Source organism: Lonchura striata, chromosome Z (assembly GCF_050655825.1).
Source record: "Lonchura striata isolate lonStrDom1 chromosome Z, ASM5065582v1, whole genome shotgun sequence".
Taxonomy (NCBI): domain Eukaryota; kingdom Metazoa; phylum Chordata; class Aves; order Passeriformes; family Estrildidae; genus Lonchura; species Lonchura striata.
In genome coordinates this window covers 51,740,381-51,758,244 of record NC_140740.1, presented here as the reverse complement: position 1 = coordinate 51,758,244, position 17,864 = coordinate 51,740,381, and the positions used below count along the sequence as shown (strand labels likewise).

Below are 17,864 nucleotides of genomic sequence, written 5' to 3'. Positions count from 1 at the left end.
AAATTGGGTGCTTTATCACCTCATTTCATCAAGAAAGCAGAAGTCACAAGATATGATCACAGCCAGCAGGAGTTCACTAATGACCTATATTAGAGCAACTGCAGGGTTTCAGAAAGAGTCACTCCCTAGGTGTGCCTGCTGTAGAAGCCTGGTTTTATTGGTAATGCTGGGGCTGCTGGACTGCTGGATCTTAATCTCTCATGTTTTCAATTCAGGTAATTTTACCATAAAATAATAGGGTAAAATCCAAATGAGTGAATTTAAAGACGTAAAAACCAGCTACTTCATTTTCACTTTTTAGTGGATACAGAATTATATAGACATAGTGCAAGTCATCAAACAAGCAAGCCCATCAATTTAATGGAAGAACGTCTTTGAGAAATGTCAGTATTTTCAGACTTTGAACATGTTCTTGAAAGTTAAGACTGTAGTGTATCCTTGCTGTGCTAATATGTGACTAGCTCAAAAATTTCTGAAGTGTAGTTCTATGTGAATGGGAGAACCTCTTCAGAGACTGGTGGTTAAATTCTTCATATTCTTTCATGCATGCACACAGCTTTACATATACATAACCTTTGCAGATAATGAAGTATACTTCCACTTTTCTTTGTGGTATTTGTCCTGGAACTGCTCTGTTTGTGTACCTAGAGCTGGTACTGCTTTCTGTTTTACTGCTGTCTGTTTTCTTCTTTTCTTCTCTGCTGTCAACAGTACAGCATGGAGGAAGATGTCAAATCTGTGGAATGGAAAGGGGCTGTTGGATGAAATAGGGAGCAGGTGCAGAAAAGTGTGAGAGGAGATTAGGCCTGAGGCAACTACAAGTGGAGGTGGTAATTGAGGAGATTTAGAGCAGAGAAAACAAACATGAATTGAGTATATTCTAGCAGGGGCTCCTGATTTAGGAGGATCTGTAGCCACATGATGGAAAACCTGGAGACAAATACAGGAGATTAATGTCAGTTTTGCTTTCCTAATATCAGATACAACATACTGGCAACAGATCTCACTGTTTTTCTCTGTGTTGTTTACAGAGGATAACAGTCTACTAGAAAAAAGGAAAACACATAAAGGTACATAAGATCTTCAACAGCACGAAACAAACAAATAAACAACTGCTGTGTGCAATTTCTGTATGTCACAGAGAAGGGAGCACACAGTGAAATTACAAGACATAATAAGAAATGTTTTTCATAATAGTTAAATTTAAGAAATACATCAATAGAGTCTCTTGGGTTCTAAGAAAACAATTATTTCCTGCCTCATCAGAAGCTATGAAGAAGGTGATGTATGTCCAGCCTCTGACTGAGGACATTGTGCAACTGACACATTGCTGGCAGCTGGGAGAATATAACCAGAAGTATCACACTACCTTTTAAGATTTTATTGCTAAGAATAAGGGCTATTTGGCTAAGTGGACCTTCAGTGCAATCCAGACCAGAGTCATTGTGTGAAAGGTTCTCTAACAAATATGAACTTTACAGGTTTTTACTGTTTCCTGCCCCTCAGTAAGCTTATGAAAACATCTATCTGAAGTCTGATATAACCATAATGTGGTAATTGCTGATCAAGATATGCCTTTATAAGGCTATTTGGTAGTTGCTTGATTTTAAAGTTATAGAAGTCTCTTTTTCAGGATGGATATTGACTGGCTGTCATTCCATTACTGTAGGATTTTGACAGGAGTAGAAATTTCATGGTCTGTCTGATCTTACAAAAGGAAAGAGTTGAACTCAGAAGATCCTCTGTTTCATCTCCCTGCTTGCAGATCTCAATAACCTGCTTTGCTTTTTTGTGTAGTTAAGAAAGTTTGTATAGTGTAGTCTTAATTTCTAGTGAACTGTTTTCAGAGTATATTTTGCAGTTTTAGAATATCAAAGGTACTTGTGAAATTCAGTCTAAACAATTAATATTAACATTTTTTCCCCTCTTGTCATTAACCATCATGAATGGTTGATCACAGTTTCTGCGATCTTGAATGCAGACACATAAAATTTATTCTTTTAGTCCTTATTATGTATTTTAAGCTTTTTCATTTTAAGATTTTATAAATGTTACAATGGATTTTGTAGTGACATCCTGACTCCTCCAGTAGTGAACTGAAGATATGTACTGAGAGTTTGTCTTGCGCATCTAAGTGGCTAAATTTTATTTCATTCCTCTTGTTATTTTGGACATTTAACTGACTAATGTTTTATTTTACTAATGTTCTGCTAGGAAGGATCATTATTTCAGTTTGAAGAACTGAACTATGATAATTAAGGTAGCGATAAAGAGATTTAATAAAGTTAGTATAAAATAAGCTACTTAAAAATGCACAGGTTTGTTGGCTCTGATTCTCCCCCCCAGTCTCTTTTTTTCTTTCATACTCACATGTTTTTAATTTTTTTTCTGTAATAAGGAATTAAATTACAATTTCCGGTTATAGCTTAGTTTTAGGAAAACTGAGGTTTAAAACCAAACCAGCTGAAAACATTTAATATATCATAAAGTACATAATTAGGCTGCAGAAATAGATAAAAGGAACACATTAGAAGCAAAGGCTTTTTTATTTTTGAGTGTTTTGGTATGAGTAGTTTGTCATCATTATTTCCTTACCAATTTTTTGTAAGGAACCATAGTTTTTTTATTTTTCTTACTTCTTATTTTTCCTGCTTTACTTACTTTTCTTACTTCTGTATCTATCAAGGTTCCCTTTTTCTCTCTATAAGCCTTCAGAAATTCTGGAATAAAACAAGAAGAATAGCAGAATTTCTCTAAGGAAAAGGAATTCAAATTGCTTTACAAAAGAAAAGTAGATGCAAATTACAGAGGAAGGGATATTGTGAAGCAAAGGACCACTGCCTCTGTGAGTGCTGATACAAAAAGGAATGGCAGAAGGCTCTTGTGAATCAGAGTGGAGAACAGCTTTTTTATTCTGGGTGCACTTACAGATAAACCAGTGTTTAGGAAAGACTGAATTCATTCATTCTCCTTCCACTGTCATCAATCAGAGAAGATTTGCAAGAACACTGTCCCCAGGAAGAAACCTCCAATACTGTGCAACTCTTAAAACAATGAAAGGATTTTTGAGTCAGACATCAAAGCCTTCCCAAAAGAGGGAAGTCAGACCTTGTGGTCTACTGTTGTTACTTTTTACAAAGATGTAAACATTTTCTGTCCTTTTGCACACTGATGAAATGAAGATTTAAGATGAATGCATGTGATCAAAGCCATCTAAAATGTACCAGAGGATTTTGATTTTCTTATTACAAAGAGTACAGGAGGTGGTCTGCCCTGATTAGTTCCCACTCTATGCTTTGCCAGAGTTGGTGTCTCTCGAGTGGGATGACACATAATGGTTTTTGATGTTTACAAAAATTCTTCCGTACGTTACAAATTAAAGCCTGAGGCAGGGTGAGTACAGAAAAAAAACCCAGAAGCATAGGTAAGATGAAAGCAGAGCAGAAGAAAAACTCACACGCATGCTTTGAATTATTAATATGGATGTGTTCCTGCCTTTCTCCTTGAGGCTTCATCTACAGAGGTGTTACAGGGCCGACTCATAAAGAAATATGAAACCCGAAAGGGAAGTAAATATGCCCAGTGATGGTACTATTAAATTTGCAGTATCATTCTTGTCTAGAAAGATACTTGGGCAATGCCTTGCAGTGGCCAGACGCACTAGGGTGCTGATTCCCATAGCCATCAGATTTCCTGGTGTCACTTCAGCTGGCTCAGCTTCGTCTCTGGCAATGCTGATGGCAGGTAGCCCATGTATGGTGCCTCATCATCCAATTCCCTGGGAGAGAGACCTGGAGCACTCAGATGGCATTTGTACTTCCTCTGCTTGAATTCTTCCTTTTCCATGTAAACAGACTGATTATTTCACTTGCAGATCTGGAAGACAGTTAATTTTTCATATATCACATGAAAATTCTTTAAGCCTTTTCAAAATTCTTCTTTACTGCTATGGAGGTATTTGAACATACTTAATTTTTATTTTTATTTGATGCTTATTCTGCATAATGGTAGAACATGGAAAGGTGTTCCAGTTGTCAGGGATCCTTGGGCTTATCTGAAATCCCTAGGACAAAATGCAATTTGCAGTGTTATGTTCATTTAGGATAATGTTTGGAAATAATAGAGGAAAAGCTATCAGGCTGACTGCTGTGTCCCAAGAGACAAAATACAAACCAATTAGCAGAATGGCATGACTGATAACAAAATCCAACAATTTATTGTTGGATGAATAATTTATTCAGTATATTCTATGGGGGGAGAAACTCAGTGTGTCAAGTTTTCTGACAGCATAATTCTGTTTGAGTTTGTTGAATTGTGCCAAGATTTTGGATTTTTTAATCTTAGCTGCTGCAGCAGTTAAATGTAGTTATTCTGTGAGAAAGTTCAAATCAGGGGCAATTAGTATTCCCCAGGCCTAGTTTTCCATCTGGTAAGTGAAGACAAATTTAATTAGAAAGGGTGAATTTGGGAATTCTGCTGGTAGCAGATCATCTGCTTGCCTATTGTTTCATTGCAGTGTCTTGTCTCCTGTTTCTCCTCCCTTTTGAGGATGTTCTGACAATAGTCACTATACCAAAAGTGCAGTGTGCTTCAGCTGTGTGCTTCAGGATTCTTTGATTTTACCCTGTGTTTGACTTAGTCTCCATATTAATCTTAAAATGAGTGTATCAAATTAGAAACTTCAAGTGATATGGATGAAACTGTAGCATTTTTTTTCATGAATACCCAAATCAGAATTTTCAAGATACTAATTTGATTGTCTCTCCTTACCTTGTGGGTAAGGGCTTTCTGGATGTGGGCCTCTGTTCTCCATGAGCACTGAGGCTGGTGTTGCTGTAGCTGTTATTGTCTTTTGCTTAGGATGTTTGCCTTGCAGATTTCACAGCACATCCGTTCTGTCTCTTTAACCCAGGACTTTTTTTGGGGATCATCTGAACCTAATTCTGTGATCTTTTGTTTTTAATTTTTCTTCTCCCTCTCCTGCTTTTTGGGTGGATTGGTTGGTTTCTTTCTTTTTGTTGTCACATTTCAAGGCACAGTAGGAAGGTAATTGTCTATCAGATGTACTATAGATTTTAGTATTTATCATATTGTCCAGTAGGTTGTCAAACTGAGTTTTAAACTCTTTAATGTTGTTTCACTGGTGACAGCTGTTAGAGATTTAACCTTACCATTCCCTGGGTCTTGTTTTGGGGTTATTAGGCTTTGGGCACTCCTAAGAGTTTTATGAATCCCTGGTGATACAGCAGTTTGGAAATTTTCTTTTGGTCTTTGAGTATGCTGTTATGTCCTTGCATAGTAGATTGTTGTGTTACCTTTGACTGTTGCTCTAACATTACATGTTTTCCCTGTGGCTGGATGCAACTGCAAACAGCACTAACATTAGGGTCTGTTTTGTGGCAGAGTGAGATGTGCTCTGTGTACCTCAGACTTGCTAAGGAAATAACCAGCCGTGGCTGAGAGTCTTTGCGGCAGGTCCGTAGCAGGGTCTCTAACTAGATCATCTCCAGCTCAGGCCTGGAAAGAAGGAAACCCCTGTTGTCTGGGGTGCTCCTGACAGGTGACATTTCAAATCTACTACAGATGGATGAGTGTCATTTTGTGCTGAATCTCTGTTTCACTAACTGTAAAGAATTCTGGATCTTCATCTTTTGTCTTCTTTCTTTCAACCTATTATTACAGTTCAAATGTTTTCTATTTTAGTTTTGAGTACACTATAGAAAACTTTTGATTCAGCTTCTATGTTTGTATCCTCTAAATTGATACTTCTGCCTTATTTTTATATCTTTATATTAAATATATGTATATATTTATATCTTTGTATCTCTAGCATATTATTTTCCTCTGGGCAGAATTTTTTTGTAGTTACAAGCAACTCCGATGTAACTGTACATGGTATATTTTTTCAAGTTGGCCATACAAATGGGCTTATTAAAACATAAATTACCTTCAATGTTTTTATGAAGAAATATGCTTTGAAAGAAAAGAACAGGTAAGCATCTAAGTTAGCCTGTTTTAAAGACTATATCTATTTTGTTCCATTTGTTAGTTTTCTTGATGTGATCTGCTGTATATTTAATGTTTCATTTCAAAACTTCATTGGTATTAAAACCTCTCATTGAATATATTTTCTAAACATTTTTCCTTTTCCTTTTCACTCTATAGGTAGAAGAAATTGTTGATATAGGAGCATTTGCCCCAGAAGACATTCATGTTCCCAAAATCTATGTTGATCGTCTGTTACAAGGAGAAAAGTTTGAGAAGAGAATTGAAGTACGTAGCTGAGCTTCTCAGTCACAACATATTTCAGCTTGGCGTGTATTTAAAATTTGCATGGTGTTTAGTCTATCCACCAAGTCTTAGCACTGAGAAAATAGTGTGAGAAAGACCCATCAAGTTTTGCTAAAAAGTGGAACTTAGGTACTTACTTAGTTGGGTGGGGGCCTGAGGATTGAGCCTTCTTTCTTACACCTGAGACCCTATGGTTCAGTTCCTGAATAATTTAGGGCAACTGCTTGTAGCTCTGGATGGCTTTACTGCAGTTGAAAATCTAGTGGAAAATTCTGCTAAATTCTCCTTCCCTCTCTCAGTTCACCTGTTGTAGATACAACAAAGGGAACACCTAGACAAGGATCTGGCTTTCTTTTCTACTGGGCAGCTTTTAATGGGGGCACGTAGAGCCAGCCTCAGTCCCTTTTGTGCCTTATATTGAATTATGTTATGCTGCAAAGGTCCTGCAAATCTTTGTTCCCTTTTCTTTAATCAGAAACTTTTCTAACTGGTGGCCTTTCTGGTCTGAATAAAAGATGTCAATAGCTATTAAAATTTCTGCAATAATACTCCACCACTGAAAACACCCAAGAAAATTATGATTATGTAATTGTTCTTTGTTGTTTCTGTGACTTTGCCACACTCAGGCTATGTCCCTATATTCATTTTGGTGATGTGACAATGCTTTTAATGTAAAGTTGAAAATTCTGTATTTCTTCTGTGTCCCCATAGTCTGGAGGTGGGAATTGTTAATCAGAAAAACTGGTAGAAGGTGATGCAAGGAGAAAAAATCTGTGAGAAAAAAAGTGCAAAAAGGAATTGTAATAATTAAACATCTGTTATTAAAATCAAATCACAAAGTCCTGGGAAGTTGTACAAGGCCTTTTCTCTGGGCATTCTCTTTTGTGAATGCTAAGGTTAAGAACCTCTTTTTTTAATTCCATCTGTTAATTCTGCAAAAGCATATTGCATTTTGTTGAGTAATTGATTGCAAACAGATGTGTCAAACCTTTTTTTTTTTTTTTCCCCTCTGGTTGTGTTGGGTCAGATTGCAATTAATGGCCTATTTTCTCCTTCTGAATGGTTGCATTACCTTTTATGACAGATAATTTTTCATTTATTAAACTATTGCATCTGCTGCATCTTGGCTGCATAAGTGAATACCTCTTTAGTCAATACCTACTGAATACCTGGTGAATACTTACCTAGTCATCTGCCCCCTTCCATATATGCTTTAAAAAAAAGGGGGCAGGGGTGAAAGCTACTATAAACTGCCAAGCAAAATTGTAACAGATTAATTTTGATTATGCAATTTTGTAATTCTGGCAGTGACACCTCTCACTAGGTATAGGTATAGGAAGTAAATGGAAGATTTATTTACTCTTCTGTTAAATTTTATAAATCAACTGGCTGTACACAGAAAAGCAGTGGGTATGGTAAGTGGTGAGAGAAGATGAAGAACGTAAGAAATAAAGAGAAGCTAGTCTGTCATAATTCTTACTGGCTTTAAATAGTAGTTATTGCCTAATATGGCTTAGAAGTGGTCTCTCTAGCACAAGCTATAATTTCTATCCAGTCTTCTCCTTGCTGTACAGAAACCCTCTGTAACTGTTTCTACTTTATCCATTATCTATAAGTGAAGCAATTCTAGGGAAAATAACCAAGGCATAAAAAGGAAGGTGATGGGAAATTCAAGAGGATTGATATTGACTGTTTCTGACTGATTAAGGAGAAAGTGACTCTGCAAAATTTCTTTTGTGCTGATGAAAAGTAACAGAATAATTTTTTCTGATGTGTTAATTGTAGCCTGAAGTAGGAGAAAATATGAAGGCATGGGGAGGTGCAGGACATGATGTTTCCCATAGGAATTTTATATGCATAGGAGAGATGTGCAAAGGACATAAACTATGTAGACAATAATTTAAAAGAAAGATGTTACAAACTTCTTGAATGTCATGGCATTTTCACCTACATGTGATTTACAAAATATGAACTTCAGATGAGAAAATACCAGGAAACAAATTCATGGGGTGTGCAAGATTATAGAGACTTATGTTTGAAAATTTTGATTCTTAGCTCCCCAGTATCTTTAGATGAATGGCATTTGTCTGTTTCATCCTTATAAATCTATAATAGCTCATTGAATTGAATGAATGCAGAAAGAGAGCAGTATTTGTATTTTCAGCTGACATTTTACGAATCTATTTAGGTATCTCTGGGGTAATGAATCTTAGACTTGCTAGTATTTGCACTAGTGCCTGGTGCCTTCTTCACTACTTCTCTATGTATCAGGCTTGGCAATACAGACAAAGAAATAATATTTTACTCTAAGGCTGTCACTGGCAATATTTGATGACTCCATTGGCTTAGCTAAGCTTGAAGGCATAAAATAAAAGGTCATTTTTTTTCATAGAAGATGAATAAATAGCTTTATTCTTAGACCAAATATCTTGGTGCAATCACAAATCAAACTTTTGTGTCTTGAGAAGCAAAAATCTGGATTTTAATCTTGTGATTACTTCTTATTTTGCAGCGCTTATCAATCCGAAAGCCTGAAGACTCAACAGCCAAACAAAAAAAGGGAGACAATGTGAGGGAGAGGATCATCAAACGGGCTGCGTTAGAGTTTGAGGATGGCATGTATGGTATCCTTCAGCTATGCTTATAGGTCAAAATGATTGCTGACTAGAATAGGAAACCTATCTGTTTTGTTTAAAACAGATTAATTAACGTTCTCATTGTCTTTACCACACCCTGTGATTCTCTTATTTTATTAATACCCAATTGAAATAGAAGGGATACTAAGACATAAAATACAGAGTTTTTATGTGATGGCTTTGTTAGCAGTTGAATGTGTTGCAAGAATTTCTCAGAAAAATTGGAAAAGATTTATTTGTACTGTCAATATTTTTATCCTATATGGGATTTGACAGAATGCAATTAGACAGTCCAAATGGCAAAATAATTCATAATTCATCACAAATATGAGGTATTTAAGTAAAAACAGAAGTGCTTGTGAAAGGAACAGTTCTAATCGACTCATAGTATAGTAGTAATTTTTTTAAAATTTACTAGTTTGCAATAAGTGTTTCTGCCTTAACCACCTTTTTTTAGCTAATCTGGGTATTGGAATCCCACTGTTGGCCAGTAACTTCATCAGTCCAGACATAACTGTTCACTTACAGAGTGAAAATGGAGTCCTGGGTTTGGTAAGAATATATCTTGGTCAGTTATTATAGTGTTTTTATGTTGCTGTGGCTGGGTTTTATTTCCTAACCAGCTCCAACTTGATTATTATATTACTAAAAATATATATACTATATTATGTCTTCATAAAATTCTCACTTTGCTGCAGAGAAGTTTTCTAGGAAATGCTCATTTTATGATTATGGTGCTATTTTGCTAAGGATATCCTTTAGTTTCTGGGCTCAAAACCATCAGGATTTTGCAAGACTAAGCATTGTAAGCCTTAGCAAATATAATTTTAAATAAAGCTTAAAGGGAATATTATTTTTACTGTCATAGGGCTTTATGAAGTTTCAGTTAATGACCTTTTTTTCTGAAAAACGTCTGTCACTTCACTTAAGAACAAAAAGAAACCCAAATCAAACAAACCTCTCGCTTCATGATTGTTTAATATTCTAATATCCTTGAACAATATGTCCAAGAGACCTGATATGTTACTTGATATAAACTGTGGCTTGTAATGTCAGGATTTTTTTCTGGTAAAAAATAGAATTCTGCTTAAAAAAGATAGAAATGCACGTCTGCCATGGTTTGGTTTGGTAATAAGCATTAGAAATACTATAGCGATTATTAATTGTATTTTAAAGGTATTTTATTATAAATCTTAACATACATCTGTATTGTTGTCAGGGTCCTTATCCACTTGAAAATGAAGTAGATCCAGATCTGATTAATGCAGGTAAATTCTTAAATTTAATTAATGGAAAGTTAATAACAATTTAATTTAATTTTTTTTATATAGTATTTGAACCTAGAGACCTGTTTTATTTGATAATAAATATTAATGCATTTTTTCTGTTTTTTAAGTGACAGTCTAATTCTTTGGGGAGAGACTCTCTTCCAGCCTCAGTAAATGGTCAATTATTTTTTTCAGAATTGAGATTGTTTTGAGCAGCCTGTAAGGGAATATGGGTTTGTTTTCCTGCTGCTTTTCCTTGAATACTCTAGAAAATGGTTTTCGATGGTTTATGCTTGGGACATGTTTTAAGACATCCTATGTATAATAGTTTGGCTTATTCCCAGCCAGGAATATAACTCATTTGCATTCAGAGAGGGATTGGGAGCCAAGGAAGGGGGAATGAACTGGGACCTGGTGCACTGAGATCACTGCTGTGGGCAGCTGCTTTTGCCACTTTTAGAAGGGAATGGTAATTCTCACATACTGTTGTTGCCCAGCTGTTTTAGGGCATTTAACCTCAGGAGGTGTTATTCAGTGTAAAAATGTAAGTTTCTCATGATTTAGTGCACACGTCTGATTTCTATTTTTTTCATGGAAAAGTTGTGTCTGTGTACATTCTCTGTCTCCATGTAAAAATACACGTAAATATTGCATTGTGACAAACAGAAGTAGGCTTTGTGAGTTTGTTATTGATCTTAATGATATAGCTTATAGATCTGAAATTTTAGACTTGTTTTTTCATATGGAAAATGTACACGTTTCATATTTTTTATTCAAATATACACATACAAATACATGTATGGTTGTCTACATATGTATATATATACAGAGAGTACCTTTCTCAATGGCTGTTAGCAAGTACAGTTAAACTCTAAAAAGTCAAAGGAGATAAAGCACTGACATAAAATAATTTTAATTTAATATCAGTCCAGCAATTGTTCACTGACTTGAAACATTTGCTGCTTGGCGTAGCTAAATTATACCTATCATAGTGCTATGTAATTGCCTCTGTTAGTGTCTTTTAATGTGGAGTTATTTGAGGCCATTTTCTGGTTTGAAATAAAAAATTATTTAAGAAGTTGAGTCCAGCATTTCACCAGTATATATACAAGAACTGCATGAAGGAATATATCAGAGGAGTCACTGGAAGAAAAAAATATTTAGAAGAAAAAAAAAACTATGAGTGAATTATATGCATGCACATTAGAACTTAAGTTTTAAAATGGATGTGTATGAAAAATGAACATATTAACAGAGTGGCAGTGAAAAAAATACCCAAGAACCTAATAAATTCTCGGAAAAAATTGTGCTTTAACATGGAAATTGAGATGGTCTGGAATTGTTCTTTATGGTTGATAAATATTTTTAAGGGTTATTCTGGAAGACATGAAGCTAACATAACAGGTTAGAATGCAACAAGAAAATTAGATTATTATACTATTGTTAATTCAATGTTAAGCAGCCTCACTTGTCCCCTAAAGCTGCAATAAACAGGACATGGTATAGACAAACATCAGACCTACCACCAAAATAGTTATTTCTGTAATTGCTGAAACATTCACATGGTTGGATTAGGACCATTCTAGGTGCTTTCCAATCAAATTTGTAAAACCAAAATTTGTGAAGAAAACAGAAGCTGAATGGCAGAGGAATAGAAATTAATCTTGTTCTCGTTCATTAGCTGGAATGATCCAGTATCAGCCCCAAAGTCCAGTTTCAAGGTTTTAAAACATATACATGTTTTGGGCTTTTGCCAAATTTCTCTCTGCAAATATAAGTGTATTGCTCTGAAATATGTATGGGTTTTTCTGTTTGTCCCATTTTCTTAATGTCTCACATGAAGTATATCTTGACTGCAACTGAAAGGTAGACTACTTTATTACAGCAGAAATATTTTAAAGTACTGACCTCCTGAGAGCATTTTAAGAAGTGGGTAATGTGCTCTTTTTACATTATTTTGTGGTCCTAAGCCTGTGTGTCTTTCTTATTATTATTATTTGTCATTTTCTCCCGGGCTTCTCTCTCCATGCTGCTGCCTGCAAACCCTGTTCTCTCTTTCACTGCCTTGGGTGGGTGCCCTGTAAGGAAAGATAATTCAGGCTGTCTCAGCAGGTCTGGGTCTTAGCATGTGAATTATAGAGAAGTGTGCAGGACCACTTGTATGACCTTAATTCTATACTCTTCTATTTAATTTCCATACAAATGGCATAAAATATACCTCAGATGAGTTCAATAATTAAAGCATATATCTTAGATCTCTAGTTTAAGTTTTATGTACTGTTTCTTTCCCTTTTCCCATTCTCTTAGTTAGTCTCATTTTCTTTTTTCCTCTGTTTTCTGCAAACTGTTCACTGATACATCATTCCCCTTCTCCTTTGTTGTTACAGTATGTCACATATTGCTAAAATATTTTGGTTTGTTTTTTTCTCTCAAGTTTACCATGCTTCTTTTATAATTTTACCTTCATCTGTGTTTCTTTTGCCTTATCAGAGGCACCCTGTGTAAATATTTGTTTCTTAGACTGATTCAAAGAGCAGGCAAAGGAGGAAGAAAAGGGCCCTGAATAGAGTCAAAATAAGACACATGCAGGAGTGCTGCATTGCTTGACTCAAGCATTGTTCATAGTGCAGTACAGAACACAGAAGCACATTTTCTTGTGCCCTTTAAAAAAGCAAGAATAGACTAGACCTATCTCTTTTTTTGTATTTTTCATCATTAGTAACTATAAACTGTTCAATCTGATCTGCTTGCTTTTCTTTGCAGCCTCTCAGTATCCTGAAGGCTTTATATTTCTCTGTTTCAAAAGACAGTTACTTCTCACTTTTTCTGTGAATGGAGAAGAAAGCTAAAGTCCATAGATATTGTGTGTTCATGATGCTTGCCTGGAACTGCTGATGGTCAAACAGCAGGCAATCCTATCATTAGAAGCTCTAACAAGCTGCTTCACAACTCAAAAGGATTGATTAGGTTTACATGTGACATTTTAAGTGTAATCAGGTTTATAGTTGTACTAAATCCAAAGGAATTTGATAAAAACCTCTTATTTCTTGCTAAATAACTGTGACTTCATTTGTCAAAGAAACAAAATGCATACTGTAAATTATTTCTTTTACAGGTAAGGAGACAGTCACTGTTCTTCCAGGTTCTTCCTATTTCTCTAGTGATGAATCATTTGCAATGATAAGAGGGTATGTAACAACACAAACTGATATTTTTGAAACAGGGAAAGAATAAACTGCATCAGTGGGAGAACTCATTAGTATTTCTTCCAAATGTGGTTAGCATTAAACAACCTGTAAAATTATTGTGGACTTAATCATTGATGGTTTACAGAGGGTTAAGTCTAGCTATTGGAAATAAGAAAACACTGAACTAATAGATATCATGGTGATGTTTGTGCCTACCACCACCTGGCCATCTATAAACACATTTATAATGACATTTTAACAACTATTTTTTGGTCTTTTCCAAGTATCTAATCTGTACCTGCACTCAGTATATTTTCTTTGCTCAGCTTGCAACCGTGATCCTCATTCCACCTCCTTAATGGCAATTCAACATCTGCACCTGTTTTTTGTTTGTTTTTTGGAAAGGAGTTTGGATGCAAACAAGCACTAAATCCTAATGGCACTGAAAAGATAATGGGTACATGTAAATATGTTAAGGAGTGCATTAAAAAGTACAAGTTCAGAGATGATTGACTGCACATGCAATTAACCAAACCAGACAAAAGTAGGAACATTTTTGAGGCTCAGTAGGCATAAAGAGACATTTGCATCAGTGATACATCTAGGGGAAAAAAAAACCCAACTATGTGTGTGACAAACAGTTGCTACCTTTGTCATATGCCACCATTTTAAAATTGATGTAATGAGCATTAAAAAAAGCTTGTTAAAATTCATGGGCTGTTACTTGAACATGATATGCTAATTATACACTTTCTGTTACCAGAGGCCATGTTGATTTGACAATGCTTGGAGCTATGCAGGTGTCTAAGTACGGTGACTTGGCCAACTGGATGATTCCTGTAAGTAGGTTTTTGAATTACTGGCAATATACTGTGTTTAGTATAACATAAATGTAGCTGAGGACCACAAAAAGGAGAAAAGGGCAGAAGTAGAATGGGGGTTGTGAAGCTAAAGGTAGTAAAATAGAGGATATGTGTATTTCTCCTGCATACTACTGGCACCAAGCAATGCATTATCTGGAGCATTAAGTTTGAGGAAAGTGTAAACAAGCATGTAGTTCATAAAATCATTATAAAATCGTAAAAAGAGCTTGCATTATTTTTCTGTATTTCTGTCAAAAGATTGTAGCATTGCCCTTTCAAATGCATTAAGAAAAAAACAATAATACTGTACTTAGCCAAACAGACCTTCAGGTTTCAATGATAGAAATATAAGCTAATTCCATTATTATTTAAGCAACTGATAACATTAAGCCATTCTTGGAACTTTATGTTCTAACATTAAACGTTAGTGACTTTCATACTGTTAACAAGTTTGATATTTTCAATGGCTTGCAGTATGGTACTTTCAGAAATGGTTTGTATCAGAAATATCTAGAAGCAAACTTTCTTATTAACCTTGTTAAAAGTAATGAGATGTATTTCTATCTACCTGAGTACTGTTAAAGGCCTTGGGAAACTGAATTATTAGAGGGACAAAAATCCAAATTAATGTCCTTATCTCTTGGAGAAGCATAAGTTGAACCCAGGAATCTGTGACTTCTACAGCAGACCTTGAGCATGGAAGTCATGGAGCAGTGATTGTAGCATAAGTTGATTTTATTGAGAGGGGACGGCATCTCACATGTGAGCCATACAGGCAGATGTGGGAAAACGGGTTATGTGAAGGGCTAGTCCAGGTATCTGGATGAGTAATTGGGGGGAGTGAGAAGGATTATGGCTAGGTTCAAATGCACCTTTCAAGATCTGAACTATCGAAAGATGAAGACAGCATTTTGTACTAATAAGAAGGTTTATTTACACATGCATTTCTTGAAACACTGAAGTTAAGATTGTTTGTAATCTTTCTCAAAATTGTGCAGATTTACATGTTCTTCCCTCACTGCTTTATGTTCTCTAAAATATAGTGATTCTAGTTTTGTATTCATATATATCAAGAAGATTATTTTTTATATCTGGTACTGCTTATTTTACCTATGAAGTTGCCTCTCAGTTCTGTTCCACCCCAAATTTATGAATAACAGGTATGTTTTCAAAACAGGAAAATATAAAATGCAACTTTCAATACTGTTTGACTTTTTGTTACCTTTGAGATATACCTTGTTATTACATACTACAGCGTATATCAGATGGATCCTCATGACTTTTTGCTGTTGTCATTTTCCACTCTTACTGATCTTTGGCTGTTTGGAAATTTGCTCTGCGGTGAGCTGTATTTACTTGTGAGTAAATATGCCAGTAAAACTTCATAAATCCAACCAGGAGTCTTTCCAAGCAGCAATAATTTCTCTTTGGTTACTTTTATGGAGATCTGTTGGATGGATGATTCTTAATCTACTTTATTGATGTGTTACTACTATTCTACAATACAGATATTAAAAATAGGATTAATCAGCCCATAGGTGTACAGATCTCCCTGTTTTTCCTGTAAATATGATGATACATTATTTTCAGCTAAATTTAATTATGGGCAAGATGTGTTTCTTTTTTTAGTCACAATATTTGTGTGTGGATGATACAAAGATTGACTTGGCTGAAAACTCATAGTGCAAGGAAACTTCAAGCTGTATTTTGTTCTAACATTTTTCACTTTTCATTTAGTTTTGGTTAAATATTTCTTATACACTGTAGCTTTTGAATTCTTGTATTGATGGTATTTGCCATTTTTTCAAAGGCAAGAAATAGCTCTATATGTTTTGAGCAAGTACCATTATGAAGCAGTTCTTTCTGTCCCATAAGAACTTGATAACACTTGAGGCCTAGTGAGTGCATATGTGTGTGTACATGCATTTACTATTAGGAACTGAGCTGCTGAAGTCTCATTGCAGTAATTACAGCCTTTTCTTTGCTCTTATCTGCTGACGTTTAATGGAGAGAAAAATCCCATGAGTAAAAGAAGAAAAGGGTGTGACTATTTTAAGCACATGCAGTAAACAATGCTGTTTGCTTAGGCTGAAGCTACTTCCTAAATACTGGCATTTATTGGTGATTTTATTCCATTAAGCACTACTATTTAATGGCTTTTTGTCTTCCTCACTTTGGTATTTCTCCAACTAACAAGAGGGTTTCTGAGGAGAGAAAGGAGAAGGAGGCAAATTTCTCTGAATCCCCTGGGAACAGAATGCAGATGTGAGAAGTTGGCCAAGAGAGTATGAAAAGAAATATAAGAGGTCATGATCATGGATTAGGTCAGATAGGCCAGAACAGATAATCCATGGCTGCTGGTTGCTGCTGGATGGAGCCACATTTCATTTCATGAGTGCAGGACATGTATAACCTATCTGTGTGTCTCAAGTTAATATTGGAAATTGCTGCCAGCAGGGCTGTTTCCTGACATTTTCAGAGCAGCAGCATTAGTGGTCTCACAGTTTTAAAAGCTGTGGGATTGACTGCACGTATCACTGCATGTGCTTGCTTCGTTTCAGTTCCTTTCAACTACTGTCTTCTTGAAACCCTAAGAACAGAAGCATTTATGAAACAGTTTCTGCTGCTCTTCTGGAGGGGCCAAGTTTACTACAAAGTACTATGGCTGCAAAATAGTTCTTTATTTTCCCCATCCTTCCTAAGAGAACACAAGTAACTATGATTATTGTGGTGACATGTATCAGAGGCTGGGAATAGGTCAAAACAAAACACCAGAACTTCTGCCAGGTTCCCTTGTGACATCAAGGCCTCTGTCTTTTTAATATGCATTTCTGAACAACCCATAACATTAAACAACGCTAATATGACTACTCATACAGTTGACACACTGTAGCAGCAGAAAAAGTATTGAAACAATAGTAGAGGGTCCCTGCAGCTGGAAGTTGTTGTATCTGAAAGCACAAAATGGATGAAATGTCCATGACATCAGATTTCACTAGGCAGAAACTTCTTGCAGGGGAAAAATATAATTATGCAGTAAATCATTAATGAGAAGATAGCTTACTCAGGAGGACTACAAGGATGTCATGAGGTTTTGTAGGGAGAGTATATGTATATTGTCTACCTGAACTTCAGTAAAGCCTTTGACATCATTTCCCATAACATTCTTTTGGAAAGACTAGCTGCTTATGGCTTGGATGGGGGGACGCTTGGCTGGGTAAAGAGCTGTGTGTGGCAGAGTCCAGGGAGTGGTGCTGGATAGAGTTACATCCATCTGGGGCTAGTCACTGGTAGAGCTCCTCCAGGCTCAGTACAGGGGCCAGCCCTGATTAATATCTTTATTCATGATCTGGATGAGGGCATTGAGTACACCTTCAGTCAGTTTGCAAGTGACGCCAGTTTGGTTGGGAGTGTTGATCTGCTGGAGGGCAGGAAGGCTCTGCAGAGGATCTGGATAAGCTGAATGAATGGGCTGAGGCCAGTGCTGTGAGGTTCAACAAGGCCAAGTGCCAGATCTGCCCTTGGATTACAACAGCGCCAGGCAGTGCCACAGGCTGGGGCATAGTGGCTGGAAAGCTGTGCAGTTTGGAAAGACTGATGCTGGAGCATGTCCACAAA

The 17,864-nt window shown here is 36.0% G+C and overlaps 1 protein-coding gene across 1 annotated transcript in view; it reads left to right on the top strand.

The window, feature by feature from the left end:
• OXCT1 (3-oxoacid CoA-transferase 1) overlaps positions 1-17,864 on the top strand; it is a 77,868-nt gene that overhangs the window by 36,223 nt on the left and 23,781 nt on the right. Inside the window, exons 8-13 of the mRNA XM_021551419.4 lie at positions 6,166-6,273; positions 8,804-8,915; positions 9,385-9,479; positions 10,147-10,195; positions 13,311-13,383; positions 14,147-14,222. Coding sequence (XP_021407094.2) covers positions 6,166-6,273; positions 8,804-8,915; positions 9,385-9,479; positions 10,147-10,195; positions 13,311-13,383; positions 14,147-14,222 — 513 coding nt within the window. The remainder of the gene's footprint in view (positions 1-6,165; positions 6,274-8,803; positions 8,916-9,384; positions 9,480-10,146; positions 10,196-13,310; positions 13,384-14,146; positions 14,223-17,864) is intronic.